At 40.2% G+C, this 17,992-nt stretch overlaps 1 protein-coding gene across 3 annotated transcripts in view; it reads left to right on the forward strand.

The window, feature by feature from the left end:
* The window catches only part of DOK5 (docking protein 5), a 43,000-nt gene extending 31,361 nt beyond the window's left edge, over positions 1 to 11,639 (forward strand). The window contains exons 3-9 of one of the 3 annotated variants that reach the window (XM_084296482.1): positions 918 to 1,032; positions 1,112 to 1,252; positions 1,997 to 2,186; positions 3,494 to 3,629; positions 9,001 to 9,063; positions 9,293 to 9,413; positions 11,028 to 11,639. In XM_084296482.1, coding sequence (XP_084152608.1) covers positions 918 to 1,032; positions 1,112 to 1,252; positions 1,997 to 2,186; positions 3,494 to 3,629; positions 9,001 to 9,063; positions 9,293 to 9,413; positions 11,028 to 11,095 — 834 coding nt within the window. In that variant the 3' untranslated portion in view covers positions 11,096 to 11,639. The remainder of the gene's footprint in view (positions 1 to 917; positions 1,033 to 1,111; positions 1,253 to 1,996; positions 2,187 to 3,493; positions 3,630 to 9,000; positions 9,064 to 9,292; positions 9,414 to 11,027) is intronic. The other 2 variants (XM_084296484.1, XM_084296483.1) reach the window with 2 other exon arrangements.
* Positions 11,640 to 17,992: the final 6,353 nt, after the last annotated feature.

The following is a 17,992-nucleotide window of genomic DNA, read 5'->3' on the forward strand; positions in this document are numbered from 1 at the left end:
CTTTGGGAACGTTTTTGTTAAATTCCTACTCTCTTCAGTCCTTAACATGTAAAAGAATCAGAAAAACATTTTCTAATAATGCATATTTAAACATAACTTCCTGATTCCATGTTGGAGTATTAGCCTTCATATTATAAAGAATTAAAATAAAGAAGAATTTATCCTCAGTCAAACTTAGGAATGTTATTTATGGGGGTGAGCGTGAAAACTGAACGTTAGAGAAATGTGAAGGAACCATAGTAGGTATTCGTTAAAGCTGTATACCCTCTCTCTATATATATGTGTGTTCATTTTTGTTGGAGTGAAAGATATTTTTCCAATCAGTTTTTGGCAACCAATTAACAGAAATCTGTGTTGACAATTCTGTGAATTTATTTTGTGAATCTTTGAAGATAAAAAGCTTTCTAAATACTACAACTTTTTTTAGTGGACCATTCTAACAAATAATCAACCCACCCATCAAAAATAGTTTAGACAACAGCTTTTCACCAGTTTTGACCTCCATGATGAAAGCTGTCCTGGAATTGGATTTGCTTCTCCAAATGGGTGAATGTGTTAGATTTCTGTCTTGAACTCTTTTTTTCTTTTGTTACAACTGATTGGTCTTTCTCATGTCTTACTTGATTCTACCTGCCTCTTGGCTTAAATTCTTTTTAGATTGGATTGCACTGAAGCTTACTTGCAGATAGGAAAGGACTCAAGAATATGGCTGCTTCAGCATCCAGGGTCTTCAAGTTGATTGCCTGAGGTGATTCATATCAAGGATACATTTCTTTAACAGCAATCGTAGGCATGTTCATGCTCTCTTTCTCCATCCTATGCAACTTGGTTTAATTCTTTATTTCAGCTTCTCCAGTCAATAATGGATATATATATTTTAAGGTTCCCATTAATGTCCAAATTGTGTTTATTTTCAGGTCACAGAGCTCAATAATGTGAAGAATATTTCACGAATGCCAAAAAGCACAAAGAAACATGCTGTTGGGATTTATTTTAATGATGACACCTCCAAAACCTTTGCTTGTGAGTCAGGTGGGTAAAACGGCAATGCACATAAGAAAACGTAAGAGCATTAATTGTGAAATCATAAATGTATTATACCTACACACAGATTTTCTGGGCATTTATACAGAACTTGAGGCAGATGAGTGGTGCAAGGTACTGCAGATGGAGTGTCTTGGAACACGGATTAATGACATTAGTCTTGGAGAGCCTGACTTGCTGGCATCAGGAGTGGAGAGGGAGCAGAGTGGTAGGTACATAAAATATAAAATACTGACCTTTTAAATCTTTAATTGCATTATTTTTAAGTCTTTTGGATTGTGCATGTGAACATTCAAAATAAATTGGTACCAAAAATTGTTTTTCCTAACTATTCCTGTTTATATATATATATATATTTATTACTGCCAGAGATAATGAGCATGGTAATTAAGTGCTGCAATTCAGGGTTTTAGAATTATTTTGGAATAATGCTTTTATTTCTGAAACAAGTTAGCTGATTTTGGAGATGGAGACTGTCTTTTTGTTGTGTTTCCTTGTATCATGTCTGTACAACACTTTCAGTCTCTGACTGAGGCCATTTATCAACTTTGTAAAGTGAATAATAAATAATAATAATAATTGCATGCAGAAGCTGAGCCCATGGCTACTTCACTTTCCTATGCAAATTAACTAATTATATGCGCAAAAGCATTTGGAATATATTTATTCATGCACACAGTTATATTGTTTGCAAATATCAAGATCATGATGGTGCAGTTCTTTTGTATCTCAACGCATGACCAAATGTTTGATGCCCTTGAAGTGTAGCATTCTAACTGCTCCAAATGTAGAGTTTATTGAGTTATTGGAAGGAATTGAGTCTTTGTTTTTGAATTAATTGTTCAAAGTGGAAATAAAATCTTGTAATAGAGGTGGAAAGTAGGAAATTCCTTTAATGACTTGCACAGTTAATGGGCAGGGATTTTAGACTAACCTTTTGTTTTTCTCCCAGAGAGATTCAATGTGTATTTGATGCCATCCCCTAATTTAGATGTGCATGGGGAATGTACCTTGCAGATAACATTTGAGAATATCTGTCTTTGGGACATCCAGAATCCCAGACTAAAACTCATCTCTTGGCCATTAAGTGCCCTCCGACGCTACGGGCGGGACCCATCTTGGTTCACGTTTGAAGCAGGGAGGTAGGTGTGTGTTTGCTGTAGTGTGTTCCTTTCCTTGGTGGTGCTCTGGACAGCTTCTGAAGGCTGTCAAAAGATGTGGGAGCTTATCTTCAGACAGAGGGCTGGTTGTGTACCTTCTGTTAAAATAAAGGTTTTAATACTAATATTTGAAACAAATAAAAATAGCTCTTAAATCCAGGTTGCACCTTGAATGGAAGAAATGGCTTAACAAAGGTGCCTGATGATGGGGTGGGAGAGCTGTGCTATCCCAGGGGATGCCAGGTGGAGGCTGACAGCACTGTATATTATGTATAGGCTTGTTCTTAAATCAAGAGTTGTATAAGACACAGTGGATCGGATATACAGGTTTGTGAAGAAAAGGTGAACATCATTCCAGAATTTGTACAACGTGGGCCTTTGGGCACGGAGTTACAGGTTTTAAGCAGTTCTGTGCAAAGATAAGCATTTGAAGGGTAAACTAGTGTTTCCAAGTTGTTTCCCAGAAGCAAAATAAAGTAATGGAGAAGGGATTCCTGTTTTCTATCTAATTGACAAATGGGTTTATAAGAAATTTGAATGCGGTTCCTTGTTTTAGAGATGCTGTTTTCTGTTGCTTCCTGCGGCTTATGTTTAATGAGCTGAAGTCTTTGTGTGGCTGAAGTTGGAGCATCGGTTCATTGAACTAAACTACCAAATTCTTTCAAAGGGTTATGGTTGCATTATTTTAAGTAAGCAAATTAAAGAATTGTAATAGTAAAAGAGAATCTCATCCTACAATTAACTTATCTGGAGAGAGAAAAGACATTTAAATGCCTATACTCTGTATTGCTGCAGAACTTTGTTCTCTCAGGAAAAAGGATATGATGTTTTTAATTCATTGATCATGCATTAGTCATTGCAAGACAATGCAATTGGGATGCTAAGGATAATGTATCTAGGGTCTCAAGTGGAAGGCAAAACTGCAAAACTCATTACAGGCAATATTAAAAGTCTGAAAGGGAAAGAAGGCAAATTAATCCCACCTTTTAGTCTAAAATTTATAAACCTGGGTGTTGTGCATGAACTCTCTAGAGGCTAAGCACTTTTGAGAAATTAGTGATACTCACCTGAGTCTGTGTTTGAGAGGAGTAATACCAGTATGGATTAAAACAGTGAGGTTGGACTAGGGCTGTTAAAGCCCATATAGATAACTTTGTTCCATATTTTAACAACCTTTTGCTTTCCTACCGCTTGTGCAATAACGCTTCTAGAGCAGCAAGGTAAAGTTGAGATCACCGTGAGCAAGTGAAAATCTCACATTTGGATCCCGTCTGTTCTTGCTTTGGCAGAATGTGTGACACAGGAGAAGGACTATTCATCTTTCAGACACGAGATGGCGAAGCAATCTATCAGAAGGTTCACTCGGCTGCTCTGGCCATAGCAGAACAACATGAGCGCCTGTTACAAAGCGTGAAAAATTCAATGGTATGGCTGCTCACCATGTTTGTTATTCTGCACTGGGCACCAGTGAATGGTGTTTCTTCACTGTGACTTTGTCTTTTGATTCACAGATAGTAAGCAGTCTGACTATTGTTCTTAATAAATTCTCTTGATTATTATGTTTAGGCCAGTATATATAACTGGGATTGCTTTTCAAGAATCTGAACAATAGGGGAACTTAGTCCATGATTTTTGCATTTGGAAAACTATAAATAAGTGTGACTTAGTTCAGAGATGATAAGCTCCTGTCAGCATAGTCGGCATTCTTGCTATATTCTTTTAATTAATCACCATCATGAGTTTGTTGTTTGGAAACATTTATCATCAATCTATTTGCAAAATGTTATGGCTCATGCTCAGTTTTTCATTTGTTAATTATGTCTACACTTGAAGGATGATTTGGAAAGAGTCATATGGTTCAGATTAAACTGTGGGGGAGGACTAGACGTGTTTGTCTGATCCCTCAGTGGATGTCTGTTTTCCGCAAATGGTTTTTGTGTCTAAAACTCATTTTATAACACTCATTACTGCTAGGAGATGTAGGAGTGTAAGATGCAAACTAACATATGGACTGAGAACTGAGATGGTGTGGGATCTCCAAAAACATTCCATTGAAGAATGGCAGTTTTATGGCACTTGTACCTAACGTGTTTCCAGATATTACCATTTAATTTCTTTGTTTTCTCATGAAACCTGTAGAATCAAAAGGGATCTTTTGTAAATGACGTATCACAACTGGTCTCTGCATGTCAGGGCTCACAGGTTGACTCTGACAGTAAAACTAGTATCCTGAAGATTAGACTTTCTGGAATGTATAAAATGCCCAGAATGGAAAACTGTGCAAGAACCTGGCCATAAACAACATCTCTATTCCAGGCAGTAGTAATAGATTTATGTAATCTGCAATAAGAATTATGTCTTTCCATTTTTATGAACAAAACCACATCCATGTCTAATCCTTTTAGTAATTCTACTAATATCTTGGTTTCAGGGATAAGTTGTAATGATGAGTTATCTCAGTATTAACCAGATGACTCAGTGGAGATAAAGCAGAAAATGTCATCACAACTTGTGGAACTTGTAAGTTTTTCAACCCTTCCAGGCTTACTAGGAAGAAGCTTGACACATTGCTTTTTTTTCCAGTAAAAAATGTTAAAGCTAGCAGGTGATCTGCAGCCAGCATTGCTGTTATTTTTCCCTTTCCTGGTAAAGTATCATCTAACGCCATTTTTGCTATCTCTGACTTCTGTTTAAAACAAAGAATTTTCTACTTCCAGTTAGAGAAGGCAAATTTTATTCAAGACTATCTAAAATTATCTAATGTGAGACAGATAAGTAGATGATGAACACTCGTTAGTAATTAATTTAAGCAGATTAAAATTAACCTAGCCTAGGTCAGCCTAGCTAGCAAACATTTGTAGCACACCAGCAGCAGTACAACCTGTTGAGAGTACAATTTCAGTTCCAAAGAAGAGAGAAATTAATTAATTGTAGCCTCCTGAAATGGATGGGGTTTTGGGCAATTTCATATATGGTGGTTTTACATTTGTGTAATAGCATCTTTTAATATGTGGTGTCTGATGCTGTGCAGTAAAAATTTCCGACATACAAGTGCCAATACAGTCAACAGATGGATAGTTTCAATAGAGAGCAGCTGTACAACCTCAAAAAGCTTTTTCATGAATATTGTGTCCAACCCCCACCCCCCTAAATCTAGTTTTATATACACTAGAGCACTAAATGGGGAATAAGAACATATTCCTGTCGAACTGAAAGTCTTGTAATTTAGTAGCTGAATATAGTTGTTTCAGATGAGTCCATATGCCCCTGAACATGAGTTTCCCAAGTCTGTCGTAGAAGTGTCTGATTCCAAAATGCTCAGCAAGACTTAGTCCCTTCTTTGGGTTTCAAGGATACTCAGATTTATGGCTTTGGACAGAGGACCATTATATCAGTGTACAAATCAGGTAGCTTCTTTTGCAATTTACAAAATACTTTGTAAAGGTCATCTTCATCATTCAAATTGATTTATTTCCCCTGTATTTTAATTGTTTGAAAACATCAAAAAGGAGTTTATTTTAGATATTTGCACTTCATGCTCAGCTGTCTGAGCTGTCTTACATTGTTTTTATCTCTAAGAATTATTAACCCTGTGTGAAATTTTGTATTAGTGAAGCTTGAGCTACTGTTTACTGAAAGGGTAAAGAAAAGTAAAAGGTAGAAGACTGGTGGTGAGAAATTAAGTCTTCACTGAGCATCTTCTGTTTTAAGCTGAAATCCTGGCCTCTGCTACCACTGATGTGATCATCTGAGATGGAGGTGAAGATCGTATTAAGCTACCTGAGGGCTCCTGGAGCCTGTGCAAGAAATGGGAGTTGAATGTCCCATGCTGATAGAGCAAATAAAGCTGCCAAGTACTGTTGAGAGCGTGGGCTATAATGTGTCTGTCACCTCCCTAGCAGTCACTTGCTTTATAGTTCAGTTTGTGACTATAACAGACTCTGGCTGTTGAAACGCATGTGGAAAATTGATGTGATAGGGGTTCCTCAGCTGAGAGCCTTGGCCTGACACTTTCTATTCATGTGCTGTGGCTTTCTGGTGAGGTCTGAGCATATGCTGACTGGAGTCTGACACACGTTCACAAGTGGGTGTTATTTATTTTCCTTTTCAGCAAATTCAGAGATCTCCCTTTTCTCTTTTAAAGGCAAAAAAGAGCTGGCTCTGCTTAGCGATGCATGAAGCCGTTCTGGTCAGCGGTAACTCACCTCGCCCAACTGTTCCTTTCCCTTCGCTTTTGCACTGCCAGACAATAAAATGAAAATATCTATTCAAATTGTAGACATATTGTCATGAATATTTGGTTGCCATGAAAACTGACAGGAGTAGTGCTGTGACTTGACTGCTGTCATCTCTGCCTGGTCGCGGTTTAGGTTGCTTTAGAAAAAGACATTACAGCCTGACATCTCGCTAAGAAGTAATAACAGTGAACCTCTCCGTTTTGGCAGCTAAAGCTCAGCGCTTCAGAGAAAGATATTATCAGCCAGTTTACTGGCAGCTTTGGCTGACTCTTCCCCTCTCTAGAACCGAGGAGTGCGCTCTGTGCTAGATCCATCTGATGTACGAGTGCGTCAGTCTTGGCTAGGGCCTGCTATCCTCTCTGACCATTTCCAGAGAGATTGATAATTAGGAGTGGAAAAGGTGCTCATTAACTTCTGGAGTGAAAGAATACTGGCTAATAGCGTAAAACAGTAAAAGAAAGCCACTCAAAACAACAGCGATGTGTTAGTGCCCTTTAATTTCTGAAGCTGTTTATTTTAATTACTGTTGAGTATTAATAGTATTAATAAATTTACTTCATTAGGAAGAAAATCACCTCAAAAACATAGCAACACTCTCCATGTGGGTGTCCCAAGATGAAGGTTTACATAGTGCACATTGCTTAAAAACAACATGCCCTGTAAAGTCTTTGAGAATTGTGTATTCCATCTTGAGAGAAAAAACTTTTTTCTTTCTCTTTCTTTAATTCCTTTTTTTTTTTTTTTTTTCCTTTCTTTTAAAGAAAAGTGTGTGTCTCATGCTAGCTTTGCTGCTTGCTAAAGCAGGACACAAAAGGAAGATACTTATTCTTCCCTCCCTGGGACTTATGTGGGACTTGTGGGAACGAACAGCACCTGACCCAGCCCCAGTGAGCTGCCTTAGTGTAGCTCAGCACATCTCTCACTCAGGTGCCAAGAGGTGGCATCACAGTTCCCTGGCTGTTTTCAGCTCTGGTTGCTGCTGCTTGGGTGTGCAGCTTCTCCATCCCCTTTCTCCATGGATTGTTCGTAGCCAGTAGAGCTCTGAGGTGGCTTTGTGTTGGCCCTCACTGCTTCTTGCCTCTTTGCTTCTCCTTTGGTTTAAGCATGACTTGGCATAATTTGATCCTTGACATGTGTGGAAGGAGCTGCATCTGAACCGCTTTGGGGATCCTGATACCATTTCAGCACCATCCCTTGGGAGGAAGAGGGTGAGAGACTATGGATTAGGTGCCCTCCAGTTAACAAATTATTTGTTATATTAATGATATGTGGAGTTACATGTCTCATTTGGTCCTCTGCTTGCAGCCAGTGCTTGTGCGTGTTCCAGCATATCAATTCTGGCAGGTTTTGACCAGCTTACGGTGGTGGGTGCTTCCAAGGAATAAAGCCAGGTCATTATCAACCTATTCCTACTTCTTCAGTTGCCACAGAGATACAGTAGGTTAATTGTGAGAATGAAATCAATCATCATTTAAGCTGCTTTAGCTCACAGTCCGAGGTGTTTTGATGAAGTGCCGTGTATTCAGGACATAGCATCTTTTCTCCAGCTGCAAGTTTTTTAATTTTTTCCCATGCTGACTGAGTTCAGGAGGGGCACCTCTTCCGGCCCTTTTCTGTGTCTTTTATCTTCTTTCCCTAGCTGCGTCTCCTTTTCCTCTGAAGATATCCTTTTGTTTTTTTGCTCCTCTCCTGAGAGCAGACATGTTGCTCAAACTGCCTTAGCTTGTTGCTCAACTCACCAGTAAGTCAAACCACCCAAGAAGCATCTCCAATTAAGAAATGCCAGCCTCACAATGCTCTGCTGGTTCTGCTCCAGTAGGAGGTTGTTGTTTGTTTCCGTGGTGCTGCTGTGTGTGGTGACACCGGCAGGCGGTGCCGGGCCTTCAGTGAAGGAGCTGTGATAAATACACTGTGTGGCGTAGGTGGAAACTTGCATTGTGCAGGGACTTGCATCCTACTGACTTGGAGGTGGGTGTTTTAAGAGCAAGGGTTGGTCTGGGTTTGCTTTTGTTTTCATGTATTTTACCTTGATATCACAGGCACAGCATCCACAATACAGAGAGGAGGTTGAGGGTTGCTGGCACCTCTGAAGAACTTCAAAATGGCTCACTTCAATGATGTCTCTTATCTGCCTCCTCTCTGTGCTTGGTTCACTTGTTTGTTTTTGCTCCAAAATATGCTGAAATTCTTGTAAGAGATTCTTTCACCTCAGGTCTTGTGAAACTAAAATGAAAAAGCTTGCTCTTTTTGTAAAAAGCATCTTTATAAATTAGACAAAGGCAAGTACAGATTTGGTATATTTGAACTAATGTTTGCTAGAGCTTTGGAAAGAGAATTTTAGCTGTACTGTGAAGCTTATGATAAAATCCAAACATTTTCATCAGTTTGCATATGTGTGTTAATGAATTCACACGAAATATGTCTAATCAGGTTCTAGGTGTGCTAAGGTTGTACTTAGCTTTGGAAAGTTGGGAAGTAGTTGGGAGACCCTCCGATGGCTTTGTTGCTGAAGGGGGAGTACTTTCCTATCTTCCACTGACTCCCCGTTTCTGTTTCAGCTGCTTGAGTTAAAACTCCCCTCAGGGGAAGCAGTGCTATCGCAGGACCAGGGGAGCACAAAGGTGAGCTTTGGTGTGCAATAATAGCGTGGCCTCCTAACCTGAGTGCTGTGTGCCCGTGGAGACTAACCCGGGTTAGTCACTGCTGCTGGTATAGGGTGGGCTGATGGATGGAGGGAGAGGCTGTGTTGACAACATCCTTAGAAATCTTTACAGGGTGTGGTTGTGCCTTTTCTCTGAGGATGTGTGATAAGCACAACTGTCTCCTTCACATCAGTTTACTGCTTTGCAGCTTCAGATGAAGATGAGCGAGCGAGCCGTGTCCCTCAGCACCATGGTGCCCTTGCCCCGCAGTGCCTACTGGCAGCACATCACGCGACAGCACAGCACTGGCCAGCTCTACGGCCTGCAAGGTAAGGGGCTGGGACTGGACAGGATCAAGGCACAGATCAGATAAAAACACTGTTGAAGCATTTCAGCAGCTTTCCATCCCATGAAACATTTGTGCTCAGTTGAAGCCAGTTGCCACTGCTGTCTAGCAGATGGAGGGAAGCACAAGTCCAACCTTGAGATGGATGACTTGTTATTATCAGGACATGCTCATCTCAGTTCCTGTTGGGGAGGGAGCCTTGATTTGACAAATTTTATGACCTTTTTTTCGGATAACCAAGGAGACATTACTGTTACAGGGTGGCCAGTGAGGGGCGCACAGGCAGTTATGTGGAAAAGCCAGCAGGAAACAGACTGAACACTTAATAGAAGTGGGACAGGCAGCACACTGTGGAAATCTTTTGGAGGATTTTTTTTTTGCTTCTTTTTTGTTAGCCCCTCAGACATTAGGAGTTTCTAAAGGAATAATGAATCTTAGATATTTAGTCTTTTAAATAAAGCTGGAGACTCTAAAGGTCAGAACCTCTGGAACTTGAAATATCAGAAATTGTGATTAAAAATGGCAGGCTCTGTCATCCCTGCCGTATGTGGCCATATTACATTCTTATCCTCTAATTTTTCAAAAAATCTGAAAAGTAAAAGCCAACCATATATTTTTTTTCCTTTTCCTGTTTTGAACACTAGAGGGGGCAGGCAGCACATAAAAAGCCAAACATCCCACACGTTTCAGATGGAGGAATGAATAATAAAAGCAGCACTTATATGCCTGTTCAAATTTGTTCAATAAATTAGGGCATGGGAAGATGACCTGCTGGTGGCAGCCTGTGACACACAAGAAGAAAACTACTTACAGCACTCTGACACAATCAGGGGATTGGTCTTACTGTGCCTTACTATAGAGTTCTTTATTAATACAATAATTCAGCACTGTGTTGACACAAGATAAATAGATTGTATGGGTACAAACCACTTGTTTTGTGTTTAGAAAAATAGCTTGCTTGTTAAACTAAAAAGGGATCCTTGGGGATTCTAGTCATGAGAATGTGGTAAAAGTCTTTGAAAAACCCTGGCCCTCAGGGTGTGTGTGGACAGGAAGCCATGCAGACCTTATTGTAATTAGGAAAGACACTGAAGTCATTGTCTCATTCAGCAGTGACATGGTAGCCTTAACATCTCTAATTAGATTAGGTTGCCAAAATTTTGAAATGGTTCAATTATTGGAGAAAAAAATATTGAATATAAAATAATTCTTACACTGAGTTACAAAGTTTTTGAAACATTTTACTCCCTGGAAGGTAGAGGCACCTGAAATTTTGTAAGCAGAAACTTTATTCTACCTAAGTTGGAACTGATGATTTTTGAATTGGCTCTTTTTCCCCTTTCTGATGTACCCCCCCCCCCCAAAAAAAAAAAAAAAAAAGTTAATAAAGTATGCTTTTCATTCAACATGCAGTCAACTTTAAATAAATAAATAAATAAATAAAAAATCGTACAACTTCTGGTTCTGCAGGAGGGAAAGCAGGGATAAGTATAATTAAAAGACCATAATCTGTACTTCACATAGTCCTTTATAAAGTGCTGAGTATGATACCTCTGCCTTACTGAGTGTTCTGTTTTTTGCATCTGACTTGGACAAGATGTTTCTAGCCCAGTGAAGCTTCATCGGACGGACACTTTTCCAACCTACAGATCAGACCATCGATAAAGGACTACGAAGAACTTTACAAACTCTGTCTTCTGACAAACTGCCCTGATGGATGACACTGATGACAAGCAAGGATAGAAACAATGAAAAGTTCAAGTTGGATGAAAAATTCTTGCAGTACATTTTTTTTTTTTTCAAACTTTGTCAAAAGTTAAAATGATTCTGTAGATACTGAGGAGGGGAATGCAACCATCAGGCCCTCCAGTGTTTCTTTTGTATCTTACAGCTGGACAGAGAAGTCACCCCCTAAATATTTCCAAATGTTTTTTGTATAAGTATGTTGTAAATATGAGACTCTCCTGTTGTGGTGTGGTTCCATTTTGTCTGTTACGGCTGTTGGTTCCCTGATGTCAGCTGTCATCCTTGTCTGTTGTAATGCTTATCTTCAGTTATTAACATTACCATTCAGCATAACCCCTGACCTTTGAAATAGTGGCCAGTTTTGAGCAGCTATTGGATACATTTTTTTTTTCCCTGTTTGAAGCCTGATGGAAACTTGATTGATTTCTTTTGAAAGCACACACTTTATCTTCTACTTCCTGTATTTATTTCCATCTCTGTAAATGTTTAAAATAAAAATAATTCCGACTTAATCTGTGGTACAGCACTTCTTGTCACTGTCAACCTGATGAACAGGGCTACTGTGTGGGCACTGGGGCACTAGGAGGGAGCATGAAGGGGGGCAGTGGGTTGCCTTGGGTTCCCCTCCTACCTGAGGCAACACTATCAACTGGGGGGGGGGGGGCTGGGGCTGGTGAAATAGAGCAATGATTCAACAATCTCACAATGCCACAAATCACTTTGTGGCAGAAAACATTTTTCTGTTTTGTGACAGCATCCATGTTAGGTACTACTTTTATAGATTGGCACTGGCATCTTCGTTTAACAGGAAAAATATGTTCAAAAATAGCTTAGTTGACTGCTGGATGCTGTACAAGATGGTCAGAAACATGTAGCAGCTGTAGATAGAAAGCTATGATTATCCTGAATACAAGTGAAATACTGCATTCAGCTGAGCATAGTTAAATCATTTTGTTAAAAGGCTTTTGAGTTAAGAATGCCTTGTCAGGTTTGAAGTTGAGCTGATCATCTCTAACCATGTTATTGCTGCTCACTTTATAAGCTTAAGGACTAGGTCTTATTTCGGTTGCCTGTCTGGGGAGTTTGGTCTCTGCATATTTTAAAATGAAAAAATGAGATAAAATTCTAATGATGGTTGCGTTTTTTTAGGTATGTACAATGTTTGCAGTTATTCTTTCAGCTGATATCCTGGAAGAAAACACAGTGACTGAAGAAGATTTGTAGAGAGTTAAATGGTTCAGGACGAGCTGATTTTTTCCTATGACAGAGGTGTTATGGTTTGAGTAAAAACAGCAAATATCTTAAGCTTGGCTGAAGATATTCATAATTCTGAATGTGAAGCAGACTGGGAGTATGGGGTGTTGATCATGACATACATGAAGTAGACTTAGTTTCAGAGAAATGCTTTCAATGTTGGAGAAAAAGGACATCCAGACTGAATTCAAAATGATCTGGACAAATTGGAGAAATTCCATAGGGACAGGTGCAAGGCAAACTGACTACCCAAATACATAACTGAAAGAAAACCAAGGCAGCAGCCCTTTAGGAAGTGAAGTGTTACAGCAGACTGCAAATGGAACATGAGGCAACAAGACTATGTTGCTGCAGAACATGTAGACGTCATAAGGGAATGTAAAAGCATTTAGCCTTCAAGACAGCTGAAATAATTCTTCAGCTCTATTTAAGCCTTGCAAGGTCTCAGCTGGAGCCATGTGTGGTGGTTGGTCCTGAGCTAACCTGCTCAGCTGCTACAAATAGCCCTGGTACAGTGCTGACACTTGGGGATAGTTCAGCTCTTGGTTTTGCTGTGTGCTATACAATATCTTTAGCTTTCTTTATTAAACTTACATGTGCACTGGGAATAATGAAGGAACAAACGTTTCCAAGTCGATTCAGCTTTTCTGTTTATTACAGTGTCCTGATGTAAGCAGTCACTCTAGTAAGTGTTTGTTTATTTTTTTTTTTTTAATTTTAACTGGCATGGGCTTAATATCAGTGAATCAGTTTAATAAACTCATTATAGATGAGTTTATTACATCTAAAAGGGTTGTCATTAAAGAACCGAAGGTGAGGGAGCCTTTCAGAAAAGCAAACCAATAAGTGTAGTGAAGATAAATGTCTTTCTAGACAGAAAAAACAAAACAAAACAAAACAAACAAACAAACAAACAAAAAAAAACACAAATTATTGCTTTACAGCTTAGTGCAAAGATAAGCTTAATTTGTGAATAAGGATTATGTTGACTTTATTTCAAAGCTGAGCTGCTAACATAAAGAAGTGACTGAAAGGCATATTACGACTAATAGGTCTTTATTTTTCAGGTTTGCTCCTGCTAATGTATTCCCTTTAGAGCTGACAGCAACACCATCTCACCATCTTTTGTTTTATCATGGATATGACAGTTCAGTAAATGCTTTTATTCACCTCTCACTCATGCTGTGATTGATACACTAAGACTTCAACTGGTGAACAGTCAAATTGTGAAGAAAACAACAACAAAAAAACACACTAACTTTGCCCTTTAAATGAAGGATCATTAAATCAACCAGCTCTGATATTATTCTTTCTAATGAAACTGTTGGTGAAGGATGGGGGGGAAGTCCTAGAAGTAACTTTGCTTTGGATTGCTTTGTGTATGATGCGATATCAAGAAATTCATTTTGATTTGTTGTACTGATGTTAATCTTGGCATCATTACTGCCTTGCTTAGTTAGTAAGGTCATTAGCTGAAGAAAGGAAGCCAGTTTGCTACTCCCATCATCACTGGCTTTCTGGTGCAGGAAAGGTTTTCACTGTATTTGGAATTGTTGAGACTTTACAGCAGTTGTGTTTGTGCCATCATGTGTGCAGTGGGTGCCAGTGGTACCTGGTGTCCTGGTGAAGATGGATGCAGAACTGGAGTGGAAATCTTCCAGGTAACCAAGCTGCACTCTTCAGAGACATACATCAGAAAATATGCTGCAAATCAGTTTGTAGAGCCGTGGGCCTCAGAGTTACCATGGATTCAAGGATTAGTGCATGGAAAGCTCTGGATTTTTCTCTAACTTTTGCCTAATTTTGCAAAGTAGCTTCAATTGCTCCACCAAATTCCAGCATGCCCTTTTGTATCCTTCAACCCTGTTCTTTCTCAAATGTGCACAGATCTTCCTAGATAAATGTTTCAAAGGTGCAAAAATGTTCTGCAAAATCATCCTAGAGAGCAGCTTTTTGGCTCTCTATAACCTGTCCCATTCATACAACTCCAAGGAATGCTGTGCGATTTCAAAGACCAGGCAGGAGTGTCGTCTTCTCCCATCCCTTTAATCCCACAAAAGACCAGTGACCGGCCTTCAAGTTATAATAGCGGAGAAGGAAGAAATGTTTCAGGACTAAAAGAAATGTTTCAGAAGCTGAAAAGCAAGCGTAGAGCTGCTTACCCCACTTTTCAAATCCATCCTAAGAAAAGTTCCTCTGTCTTCTGAGCAGGTAAGAACCAGCAAGCAGATAATAGCACAGTGGTAGATGGAGACAGCCCAGGCTGCTGCAGCAGAACTTGGCGGGTAATGATCTTAAAAGGCTAATCTTGGAATCAAGTACATTAGGGGAAATGAAAAAACACATCATGTCAAGACTTCAAATTGCATTGCTTTTTCTTAGACATTACAGGTAACAGAATGCAAATGCTGTTATCTAAAATCACATAGAGGGCAGTGGGAAGTACTGCTCATTGCTGTGCTGCTACAGAAATGGGATGGATGATGCCCTCTCCATTTCATGTTACAGAGGGACATGGTGTCAATCGAGGCCTTTGAGCTAGATGAACAGCCTGGCCCAGCCACCTTATAGCACACCATGGTTCCCATCCCCATGGCATCCTTGCCCAACAGTTCTAGCTGGAGGGCTCCTCAACTATTTAGATATTAACAGAAGGTTGAGGCTGGTTTCTGTCTTTGGAGGAAAGCCCAATGCAAGGTAAGATCTCTTCAAAAGGATTGTAGAGATCCCTTAAGTTAGTTATCATATTTTCTTGAATTGGCAATACTTTTTTTTTTTTTTTTCCCCTCTTTGGTACTTCACTAGACTGTGGTTGCTAAAGTCTTTTTGAACAGGTACTTGAACTTCATCTGTACGCAGCAACTGGAAATGGCTGGCTTTCCTATTACTTTGGATATGCAGATATCATACCAGCTTTTTTGCAGTATTGTTCAGTTTTCTGAATCGTGGAGTAGAAGCCCTAGAATGTGTTTATTGTTGTTGTTTTTACTGTTGTTTTTGAAACTGTTTGAAATGACTAGCCAGGGGATGTCCAGTAGCATGGTCCAGAATTCCCAAGAGCCTGCTTTAAGCCACTGTTGAAACAAACAGCTGGTCCCTTGTGTGAACTTTTTGGATGGAAGCAGATGTGCTGTGGCCGTGCAGAGGGGCACCTCCAGCCTGCCCCAGGCTGCCCTGCACAGCCAAGGAAGGACAACCTGGGAAGGATGGGTGCTGGTGGGACACTTTTGGCTGCTGCCCCCTCATTAAGGGAAGAAACTGTGTGATTTCCTTGGCTCTGCCAGTGTTTCTGGCCATCCCATGGAGCAACAGCAAGTAGCATTCTGGCTACTCAAGGCCATATTTTTGGAACTGTGTCTTTGCATTTCAGGCAGCTTCATGCTTGATAAGCTGGTTGTGTCTGGGGATAGCGCTGAGGCCTGGGGCTTTAAAAAATAATAAAAAAATAAGTGGATATTTTCATCATAATGCATTTTTTTCCATTTTCTTTATGTAGGAGATCTTATACTTTTTTTTCTTGACCAAGATTTAACAATACATTTTTTGATTCCTTGAGGAAGGATGGGGTGGAGGGGGGTGTGTGTAGGGGTTTAAGTGAGTTGTTTCAGCACTCCTCTGAGCGAAGCAGCTTTGTTTTTTTTGTGTGTGTTTGGGCTGTTGCTGATATTTGTTATTAAAACTGTTAGCATTTAATTCTGCTTACCCTTATCACACCTTACAGCAGAAAAGCATGATTAATTAATATTTAAGCAGATGAACATCTCTTGAAGTTTGTGACTCGCAGCCAGAATGTCATTAATTTAAATAATCACACAGATGAAATTAATGCAATAAGTGTTGTATCTGAGTCCTGTTGCTGAGCAATCCTGGATAGTGCATAATAACAGTGGTGCCTCAGGCGCTGAGATCAGGGGTCGTGATGTGATATTTCTGCGTATTCATTAACTTTCACAAGGACAGATTGATCTTCTGTTTCCAGGAACACTAATGAACCATTTTCTTATTTTTAGGGAATATTCTATCACTACCCCTAGCCATGGAGTGTTTAAAGAAAACCTGTTTTCAAACAGAAGGCTCTAATTAGAACTCGGGCCTCAGCTGTATTGATTGCACTACACTTTCTCTGTGGATTTACAAATGCCAGCAAATAAACTTGCCAGGAAGTTTGCTGTTGTGGCTTTCTCTTCAGTATTTAGCCTATGTGTTGTTCTGTTTCTTGACAAGCCTGTAAGAGGGAATTAACTGCTGAGACATTATTTTTGGATGGCTGGTTTTGTGTGTGAATATTTTTCCCTGCTGTCTGTCTTTTGAATACCCTAGAAATTAAAGGTGTAAGGAGTTCATCATGCATCAAGCTGGCTAAAAATAAATAAGTAAGTAAGTAAGTAAATAAATAAAGTAAGTAAGTAATTAAATAAAAAAGCAAGTAAGTAAATAAATAAATAAAACGAAATACAGAATTTAATCTCTGGTGAGATTAATTTCGGCTGTTAATTAAGCCACACACGACCGGGGGAATTACCAGATGTGAGGAAAAAACTGCACCCCGGCGCAGCACCAAAGGGTGCGATGCCCGCCGCGGCCGCCGGGTGCCAGCCTTGCCTCGGCAAAGGCCGGGGAGGCCGCGGGGCTCCTCCTGCTGCCTCCCCCCGAGCCCGTAGCTCGTCCTCGTCCGTTCGTGGTCCTTCTGGTGCCACCTTCCAGCGTTTCTTCCCCACCGAGCCTGTGCACGCGTTGCTTGCGCAGCAGTAGAAGCGAGGTGAAATGTTTGGATTGTTCTAAATAATATTCTCTGTAGCTTAAACCTTATGGAAACATGCGGGAGAGCTCTGAGTTCTTTGTACAAGCAATAACCGTGACTAAAAATGCTTTCACAAGCATTGCTGGTGCCCTTCGTGCAGCAGGTGAGCAGGGCTGAGGGGCATTGCGGTTTGCACTTTGCTGCTGGCCCGAGGCAGGTGTTTGGGCTGCACGACTGAAACCTTTCCTGACAGGTTTTGCCCAGGGAAACCGAGGGTGGACGAAGCTGATGAACAACTGAATTTGCTTGGATTTCTCCTGCCACTTATGTCAATTCAAGAAATCAGAGCCTGGAAATGAGCCCCAACACTCTGCTTTCAGCTCCTTGCTGCATCTCACTAAAGGGGCTGAGGTGGAAGGCTGTTGGTTTGCTTGCTTGTTTTCTTATTAAATTATTCCTGCTTTCTGGTACTATCTTATTATTTTATTTTATTTATTTATTTATTTATTTTCCCACACAAGGTCAGATGTGCTATCTGAATGTGGATGTGCCTTTGGAGGGCAGCACAAGGTGTGACCCCCAGTCTGTGCTCCTCACCTTCTGCAGCATCCATGGCCGGGTGCTGCTGCACCCACCCCACCTAGGTCATAGCCACCCAGCTGCAGAGGGACATCTTTAAAGCTTGCTGAAATCCACCTCACTGCAAGAGGAACAGCATATTTCTGAGCAAATTCCTCATGCCTGAGCAGAGAAAACAGGGGATGTGGGTGACTTACCCTACCCTTGTGTTTCAGGTACAGGTTACAGCGCAAGTGAAGGTT

The sequence above is a fragment of the Netta rufina genome, assembly GCF_964035555.1.
Source record: "Netta rufina genome assembly, chromosome: 16".
NCBI classification, from domain to species: Eukaryota; Metazoa; Chordata; class Aves; order Anseriformes; family Anatidae; genus Netta; species Netta rufina.